Consider the following 25,043-nt stretch of genomic DNA (forward strand, 5'->3'; position numbering starts at 1 on the left):
TCTTATGTAAGAAATTAGCGTAGTTTAAGTGTTGTTAGCATAGTTTAGCTCCGGTTAGACCTATTTATTCCTATTTGTTAACTACTAGTTCTTATATATTATATTCAAGCGCTTCTTCATTAACCTGTACATGGGGAACAGCGACAAGGACTCTGCCACTAAAGCCCTGCTTCTCCAGATCCTCAACGTCAACAAGTGAGATCCAACACCCAGATCCTCAACGTCACCAAGTGAGATCCAACACCCAGATCCTCAATGTCACCAAGTGACATCCGATACCCTACACCTGACACCGCTTATGACACCCCTGTCAAAATTACAATATTGTAAAAAGCGTTTCAAAACCTGTTAGCCATAATCATCGCAATTATATCAAATAAACCCTTCAAATATCTCACTCTGTCTATATTATTAGTTTCAACTTTTAAGTTGAGTTACTGAAATACTGAAACTTTTGCACCATATTCAAATTTATAAAGTATTTAAAAAACATCACATACAGTCACTGTCTGTTAAATAAAGCACCATGAATCATATCAATGTTTCAGAGGAAAAAACTCATTTTATTTAAATGAATCATTTTTTTTTCAGTCTATCATACAATTGTTGTGTATGGACAATGAAAAAAAAAAGTTGCAGTATTAAAAATTATTTTCAATTAAATCATATGTTCAAATGCTGTTTTCCTTGTTTTTTTGTTTTTGTTTTTTTAAGCTGTTCAATTTATATTGTTAATCTTTTAACTCAACAAACCAAATGGATAAAGTTTTTAACTTTTGAAAAAACTATTAACAATAGTAATATTGTCTTTTGTTAATAGGACAATTCATAATTCTTATCTTTTGTAGTCTACTATTTAATTATATATAAATATATCTTTTCATTTAAATCGTTTAAAAGTCTTTATAATAAAGTTTTTTTTTTAACTTTAAAACATTCCAACACACAATGCCTTGCCGCGCCCACTTCCGGCATCAGACTGGCGCTGTCGTCCTCACACTGCTATGACGTCCCGCCCCCTAAACACACATCGCTAAACTGATTGGCTTTCTAACTTGTGAGAGGCTGTATTTACATTTGGTTGGTTGGTTGTTTGTGCGAAGCGGCAAAACTCCTCTGAGGGAAACCTAACCTAGAGATGCGGTAGTAAGCGACTGAGAAATCAACAGTTTCTGCTCAAGAATACGAGTCAAATCGCGTCAAATATTGATTTGAGGATCGACAGACGTTTTTACAATACTCTAAGGCAACCGCGGGATAAGTGGCAAAGATAATCGTTAGTGTGTGTGTGTGTGTGTGTGTGTGTGTGTGAGAGAGAGAGGGAGAGAGAGAGAGAGAGAGAGAAAGAGAGATGTGTGTGTGTGTGTGTGTGTGTGTGAGAGAGAGAGAGAGAGAGAGAGAGAGAGAGAGAGAGAGAGAGAGAGAGGGGTGTGTGTGTGTGTGTGTGTGTGTGTGTGTGTGTGTGTGTGTGTGTGTGTGTGTGTGTGTCACAGACGTGTGTGATGGCGAATTTAAGGAAAGTCTGCACCTCCTCGTTTGACCACGGCGTATTCTTCCGAGTTGCCATAGTAGCCTAGTAAGTTTATTGACTATGATCTTTCCAAACTATTTAAAAATAGCGGGGTTATTCTACTCCATTTGGCGCGTGTAATGATGACGAAGTGAATGGTGACGATTCTCTCTGACCAATCAGCAGTCGGCATTGTTTCACGTCACATTTTAGGATCTCCTTAGCTCGCGCAGATCCTCGTCGGATGTGATACAAAAAAGTACGCGAAAGCTTTTACACAGTGGAAAACAAAGGTGAGTCGAGCTGGTACTGTGTAGTGGAAAAGTCTCTCTGTGTGTGTGTGTGTGTGTGTGTGTGAGAGAGAGAGAGAGAGAGAGAGAGAGAGAGAGAGAGAGCAAAGGATATGTGTTCAGTGTAGGACAGGAGAGATCGAGACAGAGACACATTTCCTCCTCCACTGTCACAAATACAGCTCGATCAGAGACCTCTACTTCAATAAACTTAACCTAATTCAGAACTTTACAACCATCCCAGATAGCAAACTGACATTGAATCAACGTGGAAACGACGTCTCTCATGACATTGAAACAACGTTGATTTGCTCATCGAATTAACGTTGAACCAACGTCAGACGCGGCATTCTTCAAAGCTAAATGAAATCGAAAATTGGTTTGCTTTCATAACGTTGAAACAACGCGTTGATTTCAAGTTGATTTTCCGTTAGTTTTGAAAGAATGACGCATCTGACGTTGGTTCAACGTTAATTCGATGAGCAAAACAATGTCAGATCAACGTTGTTTCGATGTCATATTTCCACGTTGATTCAATGTCAGTCTGCTATCTGGGATGACTGAAGTAGAGCAGATAAAGATATTACTAGGAGAGGGACAGACCGCAGCACTGGCTGCCAGATACGTGTGTGCGTGCCACAGCCTGAGAGACAGTAGGTGAATGTGTGTGTGTGACCTCAGTGTGTTTCCCTAATGTCCACCACAGTGACCCTTAGTAATGCGTGTATATGATAAAACACTGTGGTATCAAACGTTCATAGAAATTATAATCTGTTACACTGTTATTTTGATGGCAATATCCAAAGTCCTTGTCCTTGTGGGGAATTCTTTTTTTTTGTGAAAATGTAAAAATGCAGAAAGTTTTCTGTGCTTCATGAAACACATGGTAATGCTCAATATGGTTATTTAATGTACTTGCATTGAAATACAACTGAAATTAATTTTCTATGGTCATATGCGGCTGAAACAGGTAGCCTAGACTAGTGCATCCCAATGTTTATATTACATTATAATTGTTATGGCTTTTTTTTTTTTTTTTTGAGAAGGTGTGGCAGTGTACTATCGGCCCCAGTGGCGCGGTCGAAGCTTTTTGTCTTTAATGGATTTTTTTCCCTTACATTATGTTTACTTTTTTCTTAAAGTAGTTGTGAAACCAATACTTTTATACTTACTTGAGTAAAAAGCTTGAGTTGATACTTCAACTTCTAAAGAAGTCTAAGTTTAAAACCCTAGTATCTATACTTTTACTTAAGTAATGAATGTGAATACTTTTGACACCTCTGATCATGTATCCTGACTCAAATAACGTGTTTCTAACAGCAAACACTCAGAATAAAGTGAGATGATCTGCTGAATGGCTTGTTGAATGAGTGTTGATAGTCTGAGGATCATCAGTATTAACAGATCTGCTGAAAACACTCTTTATTTCATGACAATAGTTCCTGTTTTCTCCTCTTTTATTATGCTGATGTGTTCTGATTGCCTGTAAATTGAGACTTAACTTAGGCTATGTCATTAGTGTGAACAGACTGTGAGAATTTGTTTGTTGCTGTAATGTAGCCTATGTTTATTTCTTTTTATGCTTTCAATTTTTTTCTTATCATTAATTATGTTTGGAATAATTTACATTATTTTAATCTGTTGTCCATGAGCAAAAAACAAACTCAATAACTTCTTTTGATATTTTGGCAGATCACATCATCATTGAAGCTCCACCCACTGTAATTCATCATCAGTGAAGCTCCTCCCACTGCAATTGTCTAATAAATGCTGTTCCATCAGCTACAAGTGAAAAGTGAGAGAATCAGAGCATCAGGAAGAGCTGAAATCTGTAAAGACTGAGTTTATAAAGAGGACAGTGAGAACACAAGTGATCCAGAACCCTGCAGAATGAAACACACTGAAGATCCTGAAGAACAAAGAGGTTGGTGTCCGTTCATTCATTTATTCATGATGCTGAAGAACATTCATGTTAGAAACATTCAAGCACTTCATCACTTTTAGATAAACAGTTAAACTATGAAATGGCTGAAAAAGTTTTTTTATTTCAAACAAATGGTCACTAAAGTCCACTCTAAAAAATGCAGGGTTAAAAAATAACCCAACCTGAACTACGCCGCTGGGTCACTATTGGACAGAACACGTGCTGGGTTGGTCTGACCCAAGTGCTAGGTTTCTCCATTTAACCCATACTGTTGGGTCATTAATTTGACCCAACCAGTGGGTGAAACTGACCATCTTGCTGGGTCAAGTCTTACTCATGTGCTGAGTTATTTCCTGTCTCATTGCCTTATTAAAATTAGTAACAAACCCCCCCCCCCCCAAAAAAAAAAAAAAACATTAAAATATGTGTATTGTAAATAATGTAATGATATATTCTTAAAATAATTAAGAAATAAAATAACACAAATGCAAACGGGGCAATATCGAAAAAAGCATTCTAAACATTTTGAGACCCCCCTCCCTTGCCTCACAGTGCATTGGTCCACTGCCTCCGTCCCTTTTACCTCAGACACACACATTCCGGTGGCGGGAGAGAAAAACATAGTTTTTGAATAGTTGTGGAACTCCAGTAAAGTAGGTCGCACACCGGACGAGAAGCGTCACGTCGCGCAGCGCCACGTCTTTAAAATTCGAACACATTATTCTCTATGAGTGTACACACACCGGCGGCGCCGTTCGGCGTCTGTCCGCGGCGCCCAGCAACGGACCGTGTTCAAAACCCTGCTTTTGCCACAGAGCGCCATTTACATAGTTTTATATACAATTTAAATTATTTTTTTCTCAAATCAGTGCTGACGGATCCTGACTTCGCCCTATGCTGCAATATGCATTTAGTTTTGCATTTATTTACAGAAATCAGCTGCTTGAATGACAATTGCTGGTGTTATTGGATTTTTCAGATGAGATTCTCAATTCATGCAGTAAACGGATGCTCTGAGGTAAAGTTTTCAGACTGCTGACTCAGGAACGATTGTTTTTAATTGTACAGTACAATAATAACTTAGAACAGACATTATCTTCATATCATTAAAGAGTAACTAAACCCCTGGTCAGAGCCTGACTCCACCCACTAGCAATATTTGAAAAATGCTGAAAAAATGGGCAGACCCCAGCGGGGCCAGGGGGCGTGCACCTGAGACCCGCCGTGAGTGACAGCTGCTGTCAGACTCTAAAATAGAGCGAGACTGGAGTGACGCAAGTAACTGCCTTTGCAACAGAGCGGCCATTTGAAGTCGAGGACTTTTCTCCCTCACCTTCACCTGAAGTGGATGAGGGTGAATTGTATGTAGACACAGGACCAAATCCATTCGAGACGCTGGCTCAAACTGCGGTCTTAACTCCCGCATCGCGACCGGCATCTGATGAGTTTTGTCGTCGAGTTGATCTCAATAGCGCACGCTCTGTGGGCATATATTCATATTGATATTCTGCCGCTATGTGAAAAAATCCAGCAAAATGCACCGGCTCGTTTGTCGACCCCAGAGGATTAACTTTATCCTAACCATAAATTGTGATTAAAATATCCATGATCACTCACATCAAGACGCCGCTGCGGTGGAGGAGTCCATGCAGGACGAGCAGTGTTTGGCACTGCGTGTGGAGCTGTGTGGAGAAGCCCATGTCCACCTCTATTCCGTCACTATCCTGATCACTGTACTAAACTAATATATGATATCCTGATCGTTTTCAATACTCATAAATCAACTCCTGACTCGCTACAGTAGTTTTGACGGAACCAGATGCTTTTATACCAGGGGCTGCCAAGGGCGTGGTGAGCTCGCACCAAGGGTGTGACAGAGTCGCGTCTGAGAGTTCGCTACGTCAGCAAGTACCCCTACTGCAGGAGCTTTCCGTTTAACCTGAAGAGGGCAGCACTCAGACGTTTTTACACCATATATTTGAAAATCAAAACACTTTATACTCAATTGTCAAAAAATGTACTCGAATCAATGAACAGCATTTATGAGGCTCCATTCTTACAGATCATTAACTAAAAAAAGTTATTTTGGTGTTTAGTTACCCTTTAAACATTACAATATTGCTGGCCATACACTGGTGAGAAAGTCCGGGTGCGCTGTGCATTTAGATTGTGACGCTTTCACTGTGATTTAGTTGGTTTATATCATTTAATATAGTTAAAGAATGAGTCAATGAATGAAATGAAATCGCTGCGCTGCGTGAGGAGAGTATGTAGATTCGCCGCTGGCTTAAACCAGAAAGAAATTTTAAGAAGTAACGTATAATGAAATGGTCTCCATGCTACACTAATAATAGTAGTAAGGCTTTCCTCTGTATTTTTTTTCCTGTATTATTGGTGTCCCCTTCAAAATTTGCTCTTGAGAATTGTTATGTTTATTGTCCCCCCCAACATTTTGATGAAATTTTCGCCCCTGCTGATGCTCCAGTCATTTTGTAAATATTCATCCCCACCTTTTGATTACACACATTCATTTAGAGTGTTGCACTTTAACTGACATGCACGTTAAACTTTTTTTGTGAAAGTATTTATATATTTTTTATCGCAAACATAACCAAATATGGCCAAAATGTCTATTAACGCATCTAAATAGACATTTAGCAGTCTAAAATAGTCTGGGATTGATCATAATTCCCCAAAATTTAAAACTGGACACCTTTTCCACTTGCTCGCCATTCATGATGAGGGGCCGAGGCACCTCCTTACACCTTCTGAAGTCAACTATAATCTCCTTTGTTTTCTTGACATTCATGGTCAGTTTGTTGTCTTTGCACCATCTTGTCAATCTATCAACTTCATCTCTGTAGGTAGCCTGGCTAATGCCAGACCCAATTCTCGTTGAGACTTGGGTCTGGGAACCACGTGTACATTTTCTCGTATTTGAGGCGTGGTTTACGATTCCCCGGTGTCATTTATTGGGTGCTAAGAATGTCTATTAAATGCGCCTGTACTTATGGTTTCAATTAGAAAAACACAAGTATTAAGTACAGTTTAACAGATGTGGAAGTTGTAATTTGCATTGGAAATGGTTTGCGTTTGTATTTCAGTTGAAAAAAATAATTTAAAAAAATGTAATGACTAAAGAGTCAACAAGTTTAATCGGGTAAGTGTGCACAGCTAAAAAAAAGTTATGCTACTAAAGCGGTAGCTGTATATTGATATTGAAAAACATCACAACTTAGTGGCACTGTGACAACCACAGTAGGTAGTCTACAGGCATAATGACAATATGATATTAAAAAATACCACTTACCATTTATAAGTTAAATGGACTTCATCGACGACGATGCCTAGCAGGTTGGTACTATACAACTCCGTGGCTTTTTCTTTCTCGGGACAGCTGAGCGGCAGAAATTCCAAGGTTGACCGCCTCCTGTACCTGGTCCTCCATTAGGGCGATTAATGGTGAGACAACAATAATGACTGTGGTCTCGTGAAGTTTAATGGCAAAAGCTGCTCTTTTTTCAAAATAAATCGAAAAGCATTCAAAACTACTTAGCAGACGCAAAGCAATCTTTTGATGCAGCCTTAGATATTGTTCTGTCATGTTGAAAACAGAAATAAACAAACTGCTTTGCATTGATGTCGCCATCGTCTTGCTGCTCCCTCCCCGTTTGTGATTGGTTCCCTAAATGAGGCGAAAATCTGGACCATGGTATACATATTGCCTTTCAGTGTGGATAAAATTGCGCTGCAGGAAGGCAGTATGGGGAAACCCAGACTATGACGCATGCGCGAGAACTGAACAAAAAGTAGTAGGAAAAAAAAACGCAGTTCTCACGCCAAGGGTGGAGGTTACATGCGCTTCTTACATAGGAGTTTGACTGAAAGGACAACTCCGGCGCAAAATGAACCTTTGGTCTAATTACACATTGTTACCTAGTCAACCATTATCTGAGATTTGTTTTCATGATTGCGGAATGTAAATAGTTTTATCTCTAAAAACAGTTTAGCCTATAACGCTAGTATAACGCTAGTATATAGGGCATAGAGTAATGACAAATAAAAATTGCTTGTTATTACCACTAACAAGGCTCAAAATAGCCCCACACTAAAACGACAGCATAATAAGAGTCCCTACATTCAAACCGAAGCATTGAGAACTTTGTCAGTGTCCAAACAGTTTAATAAGAAGATGTTTTATACACACAGTCAACTTCGCGAATACAGGAAGAAGCCATCTTTGAAAAATAGTCTCTACCAGTCGATCTACGAACGCCGATCCAAGTGCGCTGAACTGTGCAGAATCTCACATGGTCCGTTGCTTCCGGAAGAAACACAAACACGAACCGTTTTCTTCTCTTCAATATCTACACGTAACCTACTGATCGCGCTCACCTTATCACCTTATTCACATCTCACCACCGCAAATGGATCGGTGTTCGTAGATCGACTGGTAGAGACTATTTTTCAAAGTAGGCTTCTTCCTGTATTCGTGAAGTTGACTGTGTGTATAAAATATCTTCTTATTAAACTGTAAGGACACTGACAAAGTTCTCAATGCTTCGGTTTGAATGTAGGGACTCTTATTATGCTGCCGTGTTTGTGTGGGGCTATTTTGAGCCTTGTTAGTGGTAATAACAAGCGATTTTTATTTGTCATTATGCTAGCGTTATAGGCTAAACTGTTTTTAGAGATAAAACAATTTACAATCGGCAATCATGATAACAAATCTCGGATAACGGTTGACTAGGTAACAATGTATAATTAGACCAAAGGTTAATTTTGCGCTGGAGTTGTCCTTTAACGCAGTGGTTCTCAAAGTTTTTCGGTCATTCCCCAATTTGGACAAGGGGTAATTTTTAAGACCCACTGCCCCCATCCCCCCAACACAATGCTAATGAAGCAAGCTTAAATTGTTTCAATTTATTGAAGTACAAGTAATATCTAAATACAAAGTAACTATCTATCTACATCAAGTGTAGCTGTGTCATAATTGGCATGGAATTAAAAAATAGAAAAAAGAATATTCCTCGGCTCGCTCATTCCGCTCAGGGTCGCGCGTCATATCGCTAGAACGATATATCGGCAGGCCAATATTATCGGCCGATATTAGGCATTTTCTAGAATATCGGTATCAGCAGTAATAATTGCTGATAAATTAATATTTAAAAAATAAAATAAAAACGGACGAATCAAATTTCAACCATGTCATGAGTGTTGGAGTTGTATAGTTTGTCCACCAGAGGGCACCCTACACGTTCCCTGTTGGCAACACTCATGTATAACGCACAACACATCCTGCAACCTGCTGATCCAGCCAGAGTCGGGCAGAGAGAACCAGTTATCCGCGAGTGAGATAATCGGTGAAGTGTGTTCATGGTGAGTTGGTTACGAGACATACATTGCTTGAATAACAATTTAAAGAACATCACCATAACTCAAATAAGCATGACAAAATTTGTGACTATCTTGGCCAGTTTTGCTGCAGTTAAATAAGCCGAGAGTGAAGCGGAATTAGCTAGTAATAATTACGTTACATTGTTGCAGTGTAGTTGACTGACTGTCCTTTTAACTTTTGACAATGTGACTGAAGTATTTCTTTAATAGTGCGTGACAGCTATAGCAATGAGACGCATCATCTCTCCTTGGCCTGTTATATAGAAAATGTATGTTTTACAATTTGCTCTATGACGTTATCCATTGCTAAATTATGGCTCATCATAGACTAGCTAACCACAAAGCTAGCTAATACCACTATCATCAGTGGAAGACCACTAACGTTAACATTAATTAGCTTGGAAACCACAACAAACTTTTTCTGCCTAAATAAAGTAATGATTACTATATATATATATATATATATATAGTAAAGGATGTCAGTTTGGTTGAGACCGGACCATTTCAGCCCTCCTGCCCAATGTACGCTGAGCTGGTTGACATTATGGGGCGCGCCACAGACAGATTGCAGTTGCAGTGGCGGCACCAGGGCTCCAGACTAACTTTTTTCACCTCCGTCCTGGAACCGTCCTGAATGACAATTTGAACCGTCCTGAAGTGAATGTCAACAGTCTCAAAATAAAACTTTTGTTTCTGTACCTGCTGTTATCATCCATAGCTGTTAGTTAACTAAAACAATTCAGATGACTAAAATATAATGGATTTAGTTCTACTGTAATGCATTAATTTAGAATTTAGAATTTCTCTAAAATTTCCAAACCTACATACTTCCAGAGAAAAAAAATCTATTAAGCAGTTAATATGAATGATTTTAAAGTTTGAACATGCAATACAGATACAGATTTAAATACTGTGACTTAAAAAAATACCTTAATTTTTTCCAAACAAAATTATTGTTTATCTTGCCTGAATGTTTTGCACTCATTGCATTTTTACAATGGGGAAATGTTGTTAAGAATTTACACAACACAAACTTGATTTAAATTGTTCAATTAAATTGAAAAAAGTTGCACAAATAAATACAATAAAGATACAAATAAAGAGAAAAGTTTTTGAAGGTCTAACACTATATTCATTGACAGAAACTGAATAAAGTAATCAAATGGAAAATAACACCTGATATTATTTTAGTCCAGAATAAATTGAATAGGCATACATAGGCTATCAATCCTGATTTCTTTAACTTTAATTCCTTAAACTCGTCGTTTTGACGACAAAATTAATGACTGAGACATATGGTTGCTGTCTCTTTAAGAGCTAGGGCATGGATTCTGTGTTCATTATGCTGGCATGAGTTTTATGCTTATTAAAGACAAAACCGACTATGTTTTGACTATTATACTCACGAAGACCGAAATTGACATAGTTTTGCGTGTTAAATGCAATATAATCCATGAAAAATAACTTTTGTTACTGACCAGCTGTTCTTGAGGCGAATTTTCTATGAATGTGCGCATAGTCATCCCAGAGGGCGCGCGAGCACTGATCAGTTTAAAATCGCCATAATGTTTGAACTGGTAAGACTTAAAAAGACGCGCAAATGGTAAACTTGATTCACGATACACTGCTTGCCCGATTGTGCAAGTGAATATCCCGTCATGTCCCGACTCCTGAACGCGAGTGTGTATTATCGCAGCAGCGACTGATGCTTGCCTTCCACAACATTTTGAGAGAAGAGACGCACGCTGTTTGTGAAATTGCGTCTGGCATTTTATAATCTGTGTGGATTGCGATTGCGGGAATATCACGCATTATAATTAGGAAACCTGCGGGAATGATTAGAATTATGCGCAATACCCGCGCCGAAATTCGAGCCCTGTGAACACAAATACAAAATGTCTTTCGTCCTGTAGGCGTCCTGGAGAATATTTCTGTTCGTCCTAAACACATTTTCTATCGTCCCCAGGACGATAGGACGCCGTTAGTCTCGAGCCCTGGGAGGCACGTCTGGGAGGAACCAGCCATCCAAAATACCATGAGCGGGTTCCTCCCAGACGTGCCTCCCGTGCCACCCATAAGCCACCAGCCCGGATGAGCCTTCCATTCCTTTCCGATCTCCACGCTGGGACCGAGAGGGCATGGAAGAATCCGTTCTCCTCACGTCTCTATCTGCATCAGCGGGCTAGTTTCGCTGCTGTGGAGGGAGCCGTGGAGCACGGATACGTGTCAATGCCGCCAGTGGACGAGACGTTGGCTAACTATCTCGCCTCTGGTTGGTCCTCTTCACTAAGAGCTCTGACCCTGTCATCCAAGCTGCTTAAAGGAACACTCCGACTTTTTGGGACTTTAGCCTATTCACCTTATCCCCCAGAGTTAGATAAGTCCATACATACCTTTTTCATCTCCGTGCGTGCTATAAGTCTGTTTGACGCACCCACCGCTAGCCTAGCTTAGCACAAAGACTGGATGTGAATGGTTGCAGCTTTCATACTAATCCAAATGAGTGGCAAAATAACGCAAACGTTTTCCTATTTACATGTTGTGGTTTGTATAGTCACAGAGTGTGCAAATATCAAGGCCATATGAGACACAGACATCTTTTAACCGTATAAAACCTGGGAACTATTCTCTGAAGGCGAAGCACTGCTACTTTGACGGCGTAATAACCGCATCACCGGAGACACGCCGTGGTGAGGAGTGGAGAGTTCGCTCAGTGTTTGGGTAACAGAGTCAGCAATTTATAAATAGTAAAAGCGTAGTTTAGAGTCATGGGTTTTCGCTCTATTGTAAATAGCTGCGACTGTAAACAGGGGAGGTAATACCATGTTTCACAGAATTCCAACTAAAAATGCTGACTGGATGAAGAAATGGCTAACTTACTCTGTATATTGATCCAAACACACCTAAATAGATTATCAAGGGACATTATGTTTGCTCGGTACATTTCAATGGACGACTATTTTGAAAAAATGGAATTTGCCACACGGACCATAATGTGCTGAAAGTTATCCCATCGATAGCACAGACAGGACAAGTGGATCACCTGCGGCTGAGGTAAGTGTTCCGTTATGTTTTTAGATGACCTACTGTAACAGTGCCATTAGCCAGAGCTAATGTAACGTTAGTGACACTATTATATGATTAGGGTATGAATATGTTTTTATCTTGATGCGGTGCGGACGCGCTTGGAAAAAAAAAACGAGCGCGTTTACCGCGCTGAACTAGTAGCCTAAATTTGAAATAACCATGGAAATAACGAACTTGAGCGTGCAAAAGGGTACGATAGGCTGTGAGTTCATTGTGCAAAAACAATTTGTGCTATTACTTTCCCCTTATTCTATCCTATAGTAATGCAATTATACTGTATATTATATAGGCTACTGTTGATTACATTTGTTTCAGCTAATAAATTGCATTTAAAATATACTGATTCCTGTAATAATAATTATTTATTCATGTGATATTTATAAATCTGGGTGCGTTTTTGGTTGGAAATCAATGAAACATGGTACTGTATTACCTGGTCTCCCCTGTTTATTGTCACAGCTCATACAATAAAGCAAACACCCATGATAAACTATGCTTTTCTATCTAACGTTAGTAATTGCTGACTCTTTACTCCAACACTGAGCGAACTCTCTGCTCCTCGTCACGGTGCGTCTCAGGTGATGGTTATCACTCTGCCCAAGTAGCAGTGCTTTGCCTTCAGAAAATGTAGTATTTATACGGTCAAAAGATGTCTGTATCTCATATGGCCTTGATATTTGCACACTCTGTGACTATACAAACCACAACATGTAAATAGGAAAACGTTTGCGTTATTTTGTCACTCATTTGGATTAGTATGAAAGCTGCAACCATTCACATCCAGTCTTTGTGCTAAGCTAGGCTAGCGGTGGGTGTGCGTCAAACAGACTTATAGCACGCACGGAGATGAAAAAGGTATGTATGGACTTATCTAACTCTGGGGGGTAAGGTGAATAGGCTAAAGTCCAAAAAAGTCGGAGTGTTCCTTTAAGACATCTTCATGCTTGAATGACAGAGCATACACGGCAGCAGGTCAGGCATGTGCGGTTCTGCACACCCCTGTGGTCCTCAGGCCTACCAGACCGATCTGCTGCGGGACTGCGGGCCACCAAGCAATCTGCTGTTCCGTCGGTGCTATGGTGGCCACGGAGAGACATCTGTGGGAGCTCCTACATACTGTGGTTGCCGGGTTACAGGCCTCACCAGGCCTTCCTGGTTATGAGCTCCCACTTATTGTGGTCGCCAGGTTACAGGCCTCACCAGGCCTTTCTGGTTATGAGCTCCCACATGCTGTGGTCGCTGGGTTACAGGCTTCATCAGGCCTTCCTGGTTATGAGCTCCCACACATTGTGGTTGCTAGGTTACAGGCCTCAAAGGGGCCTTCCTGGTTATGAGTTCCCACATACTGTGGTAGTCAGTTTACAGGCCTCACCCAGCCTTCCTGAATGTGGGCTCCCACATGCTGCGGTAGCCAGACTACAGCCTCACCACCTTTCCTGAGCACTTTGCTCCCACTCTGTGGTCACCAGGCTTCAGGCTTCATTGGCCTTCCTGGGTGTAGGTGTAGTTGTGAGTCTTCACATGTCAGGCTGCAGGCCTCAGCGGCCTTCCTGAATGTGAGCTCCCCACGCATTGGGACTATCAGGTGTTAGGCCTTGTCAGGCCTTCCTGATTATGGGTTCCCATATGTTGTGGCTGCCAGGTTACAGGCCTCAAGTTCTGCCTTCCAGAATTCAGAGTGAAGTACACGAACCCATACTCTTATTGTGGTTTATAACCCTTATTGTGGTAAATCACATGACGGGATGTCTTGTGTACTTTCTAAAATCCATTTCTTATGGTAAGGGTCACGCGTGGTATGCTTCGGTCCCTTCTTATGTGGCTCAGACCCCGGTCTTCCCTAACTGCGATTCCCAAACTGCAGGTGGTCTGTGAAAAGGCAAAATAAAATATAAAATACTTTACCAAGAAATTCTTATAAAAAAGTAAAAATTATATGTACCCTATATTTATATAAACTATAAATTAAATTGTCAAGCTATATTGTTATTACTGAAATAGGTTAATGGTGGTCGGCCATGACGTTCAAGCTCCGTTTCACAGAACCACAACACTGGAACGGTGGTTAGCAACAGGTTAGGTGAGCAAGGTGTTTGTTTTTAATATAGGTCTATATTAGATAGATTATACAAATAGGAAGGGAAAGATGTGGAGGGTGACAAAGGAGGATATTACGTTCTATTGCGATATTACGAAGCCTGTTGTTCAAATGAACCTGATTATGTATATTATGAGGTGGTCCGTGAAAATTCTTGATTACAAATAGTGGTCCACACACAAAAATTTTGAAAACCCCTGGGCTACAGGGATGCCCTTCTCTGGCTAACTTCTGGAAGAAGTAGCTTCCACTTGGTGGAGTAAAGGCCAATTTATACTTCTGCGTAGGGTTCGCGCAGTAGTAACGGCGTAGCATACGCACAGACGCGTACCCTTCCGCGTTGCCTGACGCGCACCTCTTCAAAAATGTAACTACACGTCGCGACGACGCGGACCGCAAGAACGGTGATTGGTCGGCTTGGTAGCATCGTATTTCCTCATACGCATTTCCGCACGTACCTTCTCACGCATTTCCACACGTACCATCTCCTCCGACGTCTTCTCTCATTTCTGCCTTTCAGTTTTAGTAATTTCACTAAAATGAACTGTTTTTCCACCCCAATAAGCTCCAACTCCAACATGATCCACTCTCTTTCAGTCGCTATTGCTTGTAGTAACCTAGCCGCGAGGAATCTAAACACAGTGGAACATTAAAACCCTCCGCCGCCTCCTAGCGTTTCGGAGCAGTACTGCAGCGCAACCAATACCTGAACGCAGAAGTATAAATGCTCACAACGGCGTCACCTACGTGCGAAGCCAACGCCGTACACTATGGCGTACCCTCGACGCAGAAGTATAAATTGGCCTTAAGCTCCCACAGGTTGTGGTCACCAGGCTGGGTCTCACTGACCTTCCTGAGTACGAGCTCCCACCCGATGTGGTCGCCAGGTTACAGGCCTTACCAGGCCTTCCTGGTCATGAGCTCCCACACACTGTGGTCACCAGGTTACAGGCCTCAACAGGCCTTCCTGGTTATGAGCTCCCACATATTGTGGTTGCTGGGTTACAGGCCTCACCAGGCCTTCCTGAATTCAGAGTGTAGCACACAAACCCATACTTCACCTATTATTGTGGTAAGTCACACGACAATATGTCTTGTGCACTTTGTAAAATTCATTTCTTATGGTGAGGGTCTCGCGCGGTATGCTGCGGTCCCTTCTTATGTGGCTCAGACCCCGGTCTTTCCTCGGGTCCCACTTTAAGAGTTCTTTAGAGCTAACTTTTGGAAGTAGCTCCCACTTGGTGTTTTCAGGTACACCAGGCTGGGTCTCACTGACCTTCCTGAGTACAAGCTCCCACCTGATGTGGTTGCCAGGTTACAGGCCTCACTAGGCCTTCCTGGTTATGAGCTCCCACATACTGTGGTCGCCAGGTTACGAGCTCCCACATACTGTGGTCGTCAGGTTACAGGCCTTACCAGGCCTTCCTGGCCATGAGCTCCCACACACTGTGGTCGCCAGGTTACAGGCCTCAACAGGCCTTCCTGAATTCAGAGTGAAGTACACAAACCCATACTTCACCTATTATTGTGGTAAGTCACCCGACGAGATGTCTTGTGCACTTTTTAAAATCCATTTCTTATGGTGAGGGTCACGCGCGGTATGCTTCGGTCCCTTCTTATGTGGTTCAGACCCCGGTTCTTCATTTTGGGTCCCACTCTAGATGTGTCTTTGTCGCAATACATTACGACAGGCACTTCCCTTTTTCAAGCTATCTCCCACAACTGGTGGTTTTAGGTCTCATTAGACTTTTTTTCGAAGGTCGCCCCACATCGTGGGTCTGTCAGGTTTCTAGCCTCTGGCTTTCCTGAAGATGAGCTTCCACATGCTGTGGTCGTTGGGTTTCAGGCCGCACAATGTACGGCCTTCCTGACATGAGCCCTCATGTTTCGGAGCTCCACACACAGGGGGTCATCAGGTCTTAGGTCTCTTTGACCTTCCTGATTTTGGTCCCTCTCTTACTTCCTCAGTGCTCAAAAGCGAGCACTGGGTGGAAACTCGTGGATTGAGTGTACGATTCCCGTTGTCTTGAGGTTGAGTCACACTATCCGGAGGATCCCGTCTCTGTGATCCGAAACTCGATGGTTTCTGCCAGCTTCGCAGGCCTTCAGTTTTTGGATGCCCTTCCTAGGCAATTTCCAGAGGCTCTGTCTTGGACGGACAGGCTATGGCCAGACTGTGTGTCTTAGTACAGATCACCAGGCCAGCCTGGGGGCATTTCAGGAGGAGTGTTCTCCTGAATAGTGACTGGCTGGGGGTCCCTTTGGCCCCCTAGCCACACTCCCTAGAAGGGACCCCTTCTATTTTGAAGTTGTGGTCCTAAAGCCTTTTGAGCTGGCCCAGATTTACCCATGTTATTATGTTCTGGTTTTTCTTGGTTCATTAGCTTGGGCTATGACCGGTAGGGAGTGCTGTCACTGACAGCCCAATGTGACATAGGGTGAGTTGTTTCAGTGTTCCTTGGAATTACTGGTTCTGACAGTTGTCACTGCCTTTTCGGCATGCACTCCCCTCAGCATGGCGGAGTGGGTATTTCGTTCCCCATTGCGTCATTCGACGTATTGTTGAGTTCCCTTCGAAAGGGAACGTCTCAGGTTATGACTGTAACCTATGTTCCCTGAGAACAGGGAACAAGAACATGCCTCGGGGCCTGCCTGCAACAGTCCCTTCAGACGATAGGATGTTGTCACGGTTTCAAGGCGCCCTTCTTATACATCCAGATTGACGCGCTCATCATTCAAGCTGATGATGCACGGGCTGTCGCCGGTCAACCTGATTACTGTGAGTTGATATTTGATTTCAGACACCTGTCACGCCTGAGGCGTGCCCCATTGCGTCATTCGACGTATTGTCTCGTTCCCTGTTCTCAGGGAACATAGGTTACAGTCGTAACCTGAGACGTTTTTTGTCAGGTCGATGGCCCAGTGAGTGAGTCAGAGATAGCAACACTTAGGACGAGTATGGCTAGTGGTGGCGACCCACAAGAGTTATAGAACCCGCCAGCCTCTTTAAGATTGCAAGTTTGGGAAAACTTAAAGTTACAATTAAATCAAACTAAATTAAACCAACAAGCTTCAATATTAGGGTTACTCACTTGCGTGCGCAAATCTGAAAAATTAATCTAAAAACATTTCTATATAATTTCTAGCCGTTAGACTAACGGTAACTCTAGGCTTGGAGTCCCTTTTATGACATCATGCCCAGCTTAGTGGAAGGGAAAAGAGTAAAAAAGTACCAACTTTTCATATTATACCCATTATTTTTGTAAAAAAAACAAAACAAAAAAACGCAGCGGTTCTTATCATTGTTTAGTAAGCACATTTTATTATCTTCATTAAAAATGTGACCTGCAATTTACACTTTAATAGTTCTCACTATTGCAGAAACATGGGATTTTTGCCTATAATGTTTTTCAACATAATTGCAAGATCAGTGTACCTTATTCATGGGAAGTTTCCGGGATGTATAATTCATTTATAAACATACATAAATTACTGTATTATTTTATAGCAGTTGTCTGTTAGTTCTGGGGTAATTTATCTCCATTCATATTTTTTTCTTTGAATTATATAGTTTACTTAGAACATTTGAAAATTTGATTTTTTTTTCTTTCCTTTCAGACCTGATGGAAGTGAAGGAGGAGAGAGAAGAACTGAGAGAAGTGAAGGAGGAGAGAGAAGAACTGATGGAAGTGAAGGAGGAGAGAGAAGAACTGATGGAAGTGAAGGAGGAGAGAGAAGAACTGAGTGAAGTGAAGGAGGAAAGAGAAGAACTGAGTGAAGTGAAGGAGGAGAGAGAAGAACTGAGAGAAGTGAAGGAGGAGAGAGAAGAACTGAGTGAAGTGAAGGAGGAAAGAGAAGAACTGAGTGAAGTGAAGGAGGAGAGAGAAGAACTGAGAGAAGTGAAGGAGGAAAGAGAAGAACTGAGAGAAGTGAAGGAGGAGAGAGAAGAACTGAGAGAAGTGAAGGAGGAAAGAGAAGAACTGAGTGAAGTGAAGGAGGAGAGAGAAGAACTGAGAGAAGTGAAGGAGAGAGAACTGAGAGAAGTGAAGGAGGAGAGAGAAGAACTAAGAGAAGTGAAGGAGGAGAGAGAAGAACTGAGTGAAGTAAAGGAGGAGAGAGAAGAACTGAGTGAAGTGAAGGAGGAGAGAGAAGAACTGAGAGAAGTGAAGGAGGAGAGAGAAGAACTGATGGACGTGGAGGAGGAGAGAGAAGAACTGAGTGAAGTGAAGGAGGAGAGAGAAGATCTGAGTGAAGAGAAGGTGGAACATCATGTCAAACCTGAAGAAAAACATTTGAGTCGCTCAAAGACTAAAAAGACATATTTAAAGAAAACAAGAGCCAGAACAAGAGAGAAGCCTCAGAGAACAGAAGCTTCACATAGACATCAGAAAACTCACACTGGTGTGAAAGAGTACATGTGCTTTCAGTGTGAGAAGACTTTTGCAACAGGGAATGATTTAAACATACACCAGAAGATCCACACAGGAGAAAAACCTTACAAGTGTTCACACTGTGACAAGACATTCAGTCATTCATCATTTCTGAAAACACATGAGAGGGTCCACACTGGAGAAAAACCTTACAAGTGTTCACAGTGTGACAAGAGATTCAGTCAGTCAACAAATCTGAAAAAACATGAGATGATCCACACTGGAGAAAAACCTTACAAGTGTTCACACTGTGAAAAGAGATTCAGTGATTCATCAGCTCTGAAAACACATGAGAGGATCCACACTGGAGAAAAACCTTACAAGTGTTCACACTGTAACAAGAGATTCAGTCAGTCATCATATCTGAAAACACATGAGAGGATCCACACTGGAGAAAAACCTTACAAGTGTTCACACTGTGACAAGAGATTCAGTTTGTCAGCACACCTGAAAACACATGAGAAGATCCACACTGGAGAAAAACCTTACAAGTGTTCACACTGTGACAAGAGATTCAGTGATTCAGCAAATCTGAAAACACATGAGAAGATCCACACTGGAGAAAAACCTTACAAGTGTTCACACTGTGACAAGACATTCAGTCATTCATCATTTCTGAAAACACATGAGAGGGTCCACACTGGAGAAAAACCTTACAAGTGTTCACAGTGTGACAAGAGATTCAGTCTGTCAACAAATCTGAAAAAACATGAGATGATCCACACTGGAGAAAAACCTTACAAGTGTTCACAGTGTGACAAGAGATTCAATCAGTCATCACATCTGAAAAAACATGAGATGATCCACACTGGAGAAAAACCTTACAAGTGTTCACACTGTGACAAGAGATTCAGTCTGTCATCATTTCTGAAAACACATGAGAGGATCCACACTGGAGAAAAACCTTACAAGTGTTCACACTGTGACAAGAGATTCAGTCACTTAGCAAATCTGAAAACACATGAGAGGATCCACACTGGAGAAAAACCTTACAAGTGTTCACACTGTGACAAGAAATTCAGTCACTCAGCAAATCTGAAAACACATGAGAAGATCCACACTGGAGAAAAACCTTACAAGTGTTCACACCGTGACAAGAGATTCAGTGATTCATCAGCTCTGAAAACACAGGAGATGATCCACACTGGAGAAAAACCTTACAAGTGTTCACACTGTGACAAGAGATTCAGTCAGTCATCAGCTCTGAAAACACATGAGAGGATCCACACTGGAGAAAAACCTTACAAGTGTTCACACTGTGACAAGAGATTCAGTCAGTCATCATTTCTAAAACCACACGAGAGGATCCACACTGGAGAAAAACCTTACAAGTGTTCACACTGTGACAAAAGATTCAATCAGTCAATACATCTGAAAACACATGAGAAGATCCACACTGGAGAAAAACCGTACAAGTGTTCACACTGTGACAAGAGATTCAGTCAGTCAGCAACTCTGAAAACACATGAGAAGATCCACACTGGAGAAAAACCTTACAAGTGTTCACACTGCGACAAGAGATTCAGTCATATAACAAATCTGAAAACGCATGAGAAGATCCACACTGGAGAAAAACCTTACAAGTGTTCACAGTGTGACAAGAGATTCAGTCAGTCAGCAACTCTGAAAACACATGAGAAGATCCACACTGGAGAAAAACCTTACAAGTGTTCACACTGTGACAAGAGATTCAGTCAATCATCAAATCTCAAAACACATGAGAAGATCCACAGCAGAGAGAAGCTGGCAATACTGTAGTGTTATACATAATAGTACATGAGACAGTAAATCATCGCAGTTTCTGGGATGCACGTTCCTTCATAGATCAGACTAATGCGGCAAAGTTTGTAGTAAAAATTGTTTCTGTGTTTCTATTGTCTCTCTCTTGGGGATGTGGCCACATTCCTTTGAGGTCGCAAAAGTCTGTTATTGGTGACATCGCCACTCAGGATTGGTTTGTTGCCTGATTACCAGGTGGCCAGTTTCTCTGTAGCTGGCTAAGCGACATAAAGGATATTGAGTAAACACACATTTAAACACAATTAAAAGAAATAACTTGGTTCCTGTGATTACCAACCATGTCATTTTTCAGATGCGTTTTGTTAATGAGAATGCTTTTTACTGCTGTAAACTTACATGTTTGAGCATAAACGATTAACTCTTTCATGCATGAATTATGATATCCTCAATCAGGATTTATGTGTTTTGGTTCTCAGGGCATGAAAAACGATATTTTAACTTTTTTGTTTACATGTATTTTTCATAAAGATTTTCAGTCCACTTGAGTGAATTGTATGCATTTAACAAACCAAATTATCATGCATTTTAATAACATTCATTCATTAATAATATGAGTGTTTTTTAATGTTTAATCTTCAGTGATATTGAACTTGCTAGCCAGCTACCTATTGAGTTGCGAGTCATCATCTTACCCAAACATTGGAGAATCAGTGCTCAACTAAGGCAGAGGTGGCATCTATTTAGGTGAACCGAAGAATGGTGTAATGATTCAGTTCGACTCCCAAGACAAAACAATGCTCGCCCGACTGGCTAATAGGAACGTGGCCCCGTCCGTGACACAATTTTCACAGCGGAAAGGACCATTGAACTCTCACAAATATCATAACATTGCAAGATATGAAGAAAACACATTATATAACCAATTTTCTCATCTCATGAAAGTAGAGGGACTTTACAGGCAATAGAAAGAAATTAACCCCCTTTGTATAGTCCACAACATCTTCAAATATATGCTGCTTGTTTCCAAAACCTTCTCTTATACCTCTTTTCTCTTTCTTCCAAATCACTGGTGGGTTTTTTTGCCCTCCTTCACCCTATTTCTCCATCTTTCCTTCTCTTTTCTCGGCAACTCAGGCTGGCTATCAATTTTTTTTAGCCTTCTTTCTTGATAGTCCCTATTCCTTCTCTTTCGTTCCTCCACTGATAGATTCTGCACAAGGCAGGCCCAGCTCAAAGGAGGAAGCTGGTAGTCAACGAGGTGCAAAGCACGAGGTGTATAAAGGCTATTTCCCAGGCTAAGCAGGGAGAGTGGATGAGATGGGAGAGTGTGGAACAACACAAGATGGGCTGGCAAGACCTTTGGTCAATGGAAGAGAGTAGGTTCAGTTTCCTTATCAGGTCAACATATTATGTGGGAGAGGATCCCTCTTGTCCTTTGTGTTCATCACCTGCCACATTAAGGCACATTTTGACAGGACGTAAGGTGGCTCTTAGCCAAGGTTGGTTTACTTGCTGCCATGACCAAGTACTGCAATGTTTCGCTTAGCATTGGAAAGCAAGTGTAGTAGGACCAACAAGTTGCCGCCTCTTCTAGCAAAACATTACACGCAGAAGACAATATTCCTCCACCCAGGTGAGAAATCACCAAGAAAAGGTGTTGAACACCAATTCTTGCCCAGGACAACTGGAAGATGCTGGCTGATCTTGATCAACGGCTTATTTTTCCACGTGAGATTGCTACCACTAACTTACGACCAGAAATATTGTTTTGTGGTCTGGTTCAGCTGATCCAGAGCTAACAGTGCCATGGGAGGATGCGGTAGATGATGCATGTGAGAGAAAGAAACTGCGGTATGCTCATCTGGCCACTGAAGCAGAACAGTAAGGATGGAGAGTCCAGGTTTATCCAGTGGAAGTGAGTTGTCAAGGTTTTGTGGCACACTCTACAACCCGGTTCCTCAGAGACGTCGGTTTCAATGGCCAAGAGTTGCGTCGCACAGTAAAGAACTTATCTGAAGCAGCTGAAAGAAGCAGCAACTGGCTGTGGTCAAGTCACATTTATTTATATAGAGCTTTTTGATCATACAGATTGTATCAAAGCAGCTTCACAGTGATAACATGAAAGTAATACAACACAGATCAATAATATTGTTGAATATTAAATGTCCCCAACTGACCAACCCAAAAGCAAGGCAACAGTGGCAAGGAACCAAAACTCCATCAGGTGATTGAATGGAGAAACAAACCTTGGGAGAACCCAGGCTCAGTCGGGGGCCAGTTCTCCTCTGGCCAACAAAGGAACAGTGATTACAAAACAAATTGGATCAAAACATTAAAAGAATTGTCCATTTCCATCTGTTTGGAATTCGAAGGAATCACGCCGGTTTGGAGATGAGATGTTGAGGATCAGTGCCGATGGCTGTCGTCTCGATGAGGCCGGCACTTAAGTATGAACAGAGACTATTTATATAGAGACATGTCACTTCCTCAATCCTTAATACAAATGTATAGGGAAAACCCGTAACACCAAAGATGGCGGTTGTATGCAAATGCCCCGCCCCTCTCACTGGACAGCCAATCATCTGCTTTTAATGGTCAAGCTGGGAAACATTTAAATACGTTACTGTTTGAAAAGGCGGCAGATTTGATATGCAGTGTATGTGTGCGTTGTGTAAATATCAGACATCCCAAGTCTCCCAGAAGTTCCGGGTGTCAGATTGATAGAGGCTCGTTGATGCCCGCAAATTAGTTAAAATATCTCGGAATCTAGAGCAGGGGTTCTCAACTCCAGTCCTCGCGACCCACTGCTCTGCATATTGTGTATTTCTCCCTTATTTAACACACCTGATTCACATCCTCAACTCGTTAGGATAGCTGTAGTAGTGTGGTGTGAGTCGGGATGGGTCCAGGCGCAGGTCCACCATAGAGGGTCCCTCGGGATAAACAGTGAAACTGATATTAGCGTAGACGCCATCCTTCTTTTGATGTACCAAGTACATCCGGATTTACGGGACGTGTTTCCGGTTCCGACTGATCTAAACCATGCAGCCTAATTTGAATTTAGGAAGTCTATAGTGTGTTATGAGTATGCTAGGACAAAGAGATGTGACAGAGTGTGTCTGCTTCCCGGACAATGTTAGGAAGATTGTTCCAGAGTTTTGGTGCTAAATCTACCACCAGCAGTCGATTTCGATATTCTAGGTATTATCAACTGGCCAGAGTTTTGAGATCGCAATAGACGTGAATGACTATAATGCGTTAAGAGCTTGCTCAAGTACTGCGGAGCAAACCATTTAGTACTTTAAAAGTAATCAGCAATATTTAAAAATGTATACGATGTTTAATAGGCAGCCAACGTAGGGTTGATAGAACCGAGCTAATATGGTCATACTTTCTGGTTCTGGTAAGAACTCGAGCGGCTGCGTTTTGGACTATCTGAAGTTTGTTTACTAAGCGTGCAGGACAACCACCCAGTAGAGCATTACAACAATCTAGCCCTGATGTCATGAACGCATGAACTAATTTTTCCGCATTTGTCAATGAGAGCATATGGCGTAATTTAGTTATATTTTTTAAGATGGAAAAATGCTGTTCTACAGATACTAGACACATGACTTTAAAATGAGAGATCAGTATTAAAGAGCACACCCAGGTTGCTTACCGACGACGAAGACTTAACAGAGCAGCCATCAAGTGTCACACAGTATTCTAGGCTGTTACGTGTGGAAGTTTTTTGTCCAATAATTAGAATCTCTGTTTTTTCAGAATTTAGTAGCAGGAAATTACTAATCATCCATTTTTTATATCAGCAATGCATTACGTTAATTTTGTAAGTTGGTAAGTTTCGTTAGGTTTTGAAGAAATATACAGCTGGGTATCATCAGCATAAGAATGAAAGCTAATTTCATGTTTCCTAATGATATCTCCTAATAGTAGCATGTACAGAGTGAACAACAGCGGTCCTAGTACTGAGCCTTGTGGTACGCCATACTGAACTTGTGATCGATAAGACATCTCTTCATTTACTGCTACAAACTGATAACGGTCTGATAAGTATGATTTAAACCATGCTAATGCAGTTCCACAAATGCCAACATTAGTGATGGGATTTATAGCTCTTTGAGGGGATCCGGATCTTGGCGATCCGTTCTTTTCAAAGAGCCGTTCAAAACGCTCTTTTGGCTCTTTAAATATTTAATCAGTTTTAAGTAGCCAGCTTGGGGGCATCTCAGTTCATCTTGGAAATAATCACTGGCAGGAATGTTGAGGTGAGATTTGTAGTCAAATAATTAAAACTTTGATATCACACACACCAATATCTGAGTTTGAATTATTCTGATATATTGATTATTACCTAATTTGTCATGTGTGGACTATATTTCATAAGGTTGCACGACAACATCCCTCTGCTTAGAAAGTGACATCACTATTTTGGATTTACCTTTAGTACGAAGTGTGTGTATGTTTAAAGCTATGTTGACTTATGTTATTCATACAATACCTACTCACAAACATCAAAAACAAAGCCAGCTGCAATGAATTTCTGTGCAAAACATCTTTTACTACA

General features: G+C 41.4%; 1 protein-coding gene across 1 annotated transcript; it reads left to right on the plus strand.

The window, feature by feature from the left end:
* The first annotated feature begins 1,500 nt into the window (after positions 1-1,500).
* LOC148981900 (uncharacterized) lies at positions 1,501-25,043 on the plus strand. Its single transcript, XM_089129018.1, has 3 exons — positions 1,501-1,803; positions 3,493-3,724; positions 17,925-25,043. The coding sequence occupies exons 2-3, from the start codon at positions 3,691-3,693 to the stop codon at positions 20,492-20,494; spliced, it is 2,604 nt and encodes an 867-aa protein (XP_088985144.1). The 5' UTR covers positions 1,501-1,803; positions 3,493-3,690; the 3' UTR covers positions 20,495-25,043.

This window comes from Pimephales promelas, chromosome 3, assembly GCF_988280905.1.
Source record: "Pimephales promelas chromosome 3, fPimPro1.hap1.1, whole genome shotgun sequence".
In the NCBI taxonomy this organism is placed as follows: domain Eukaryota; kingdom Metazoa; phylum Chordata; class Actinopteri; order Cypriniformes; family Leuciscidae; genus Pimephales; species Pimephales promelas.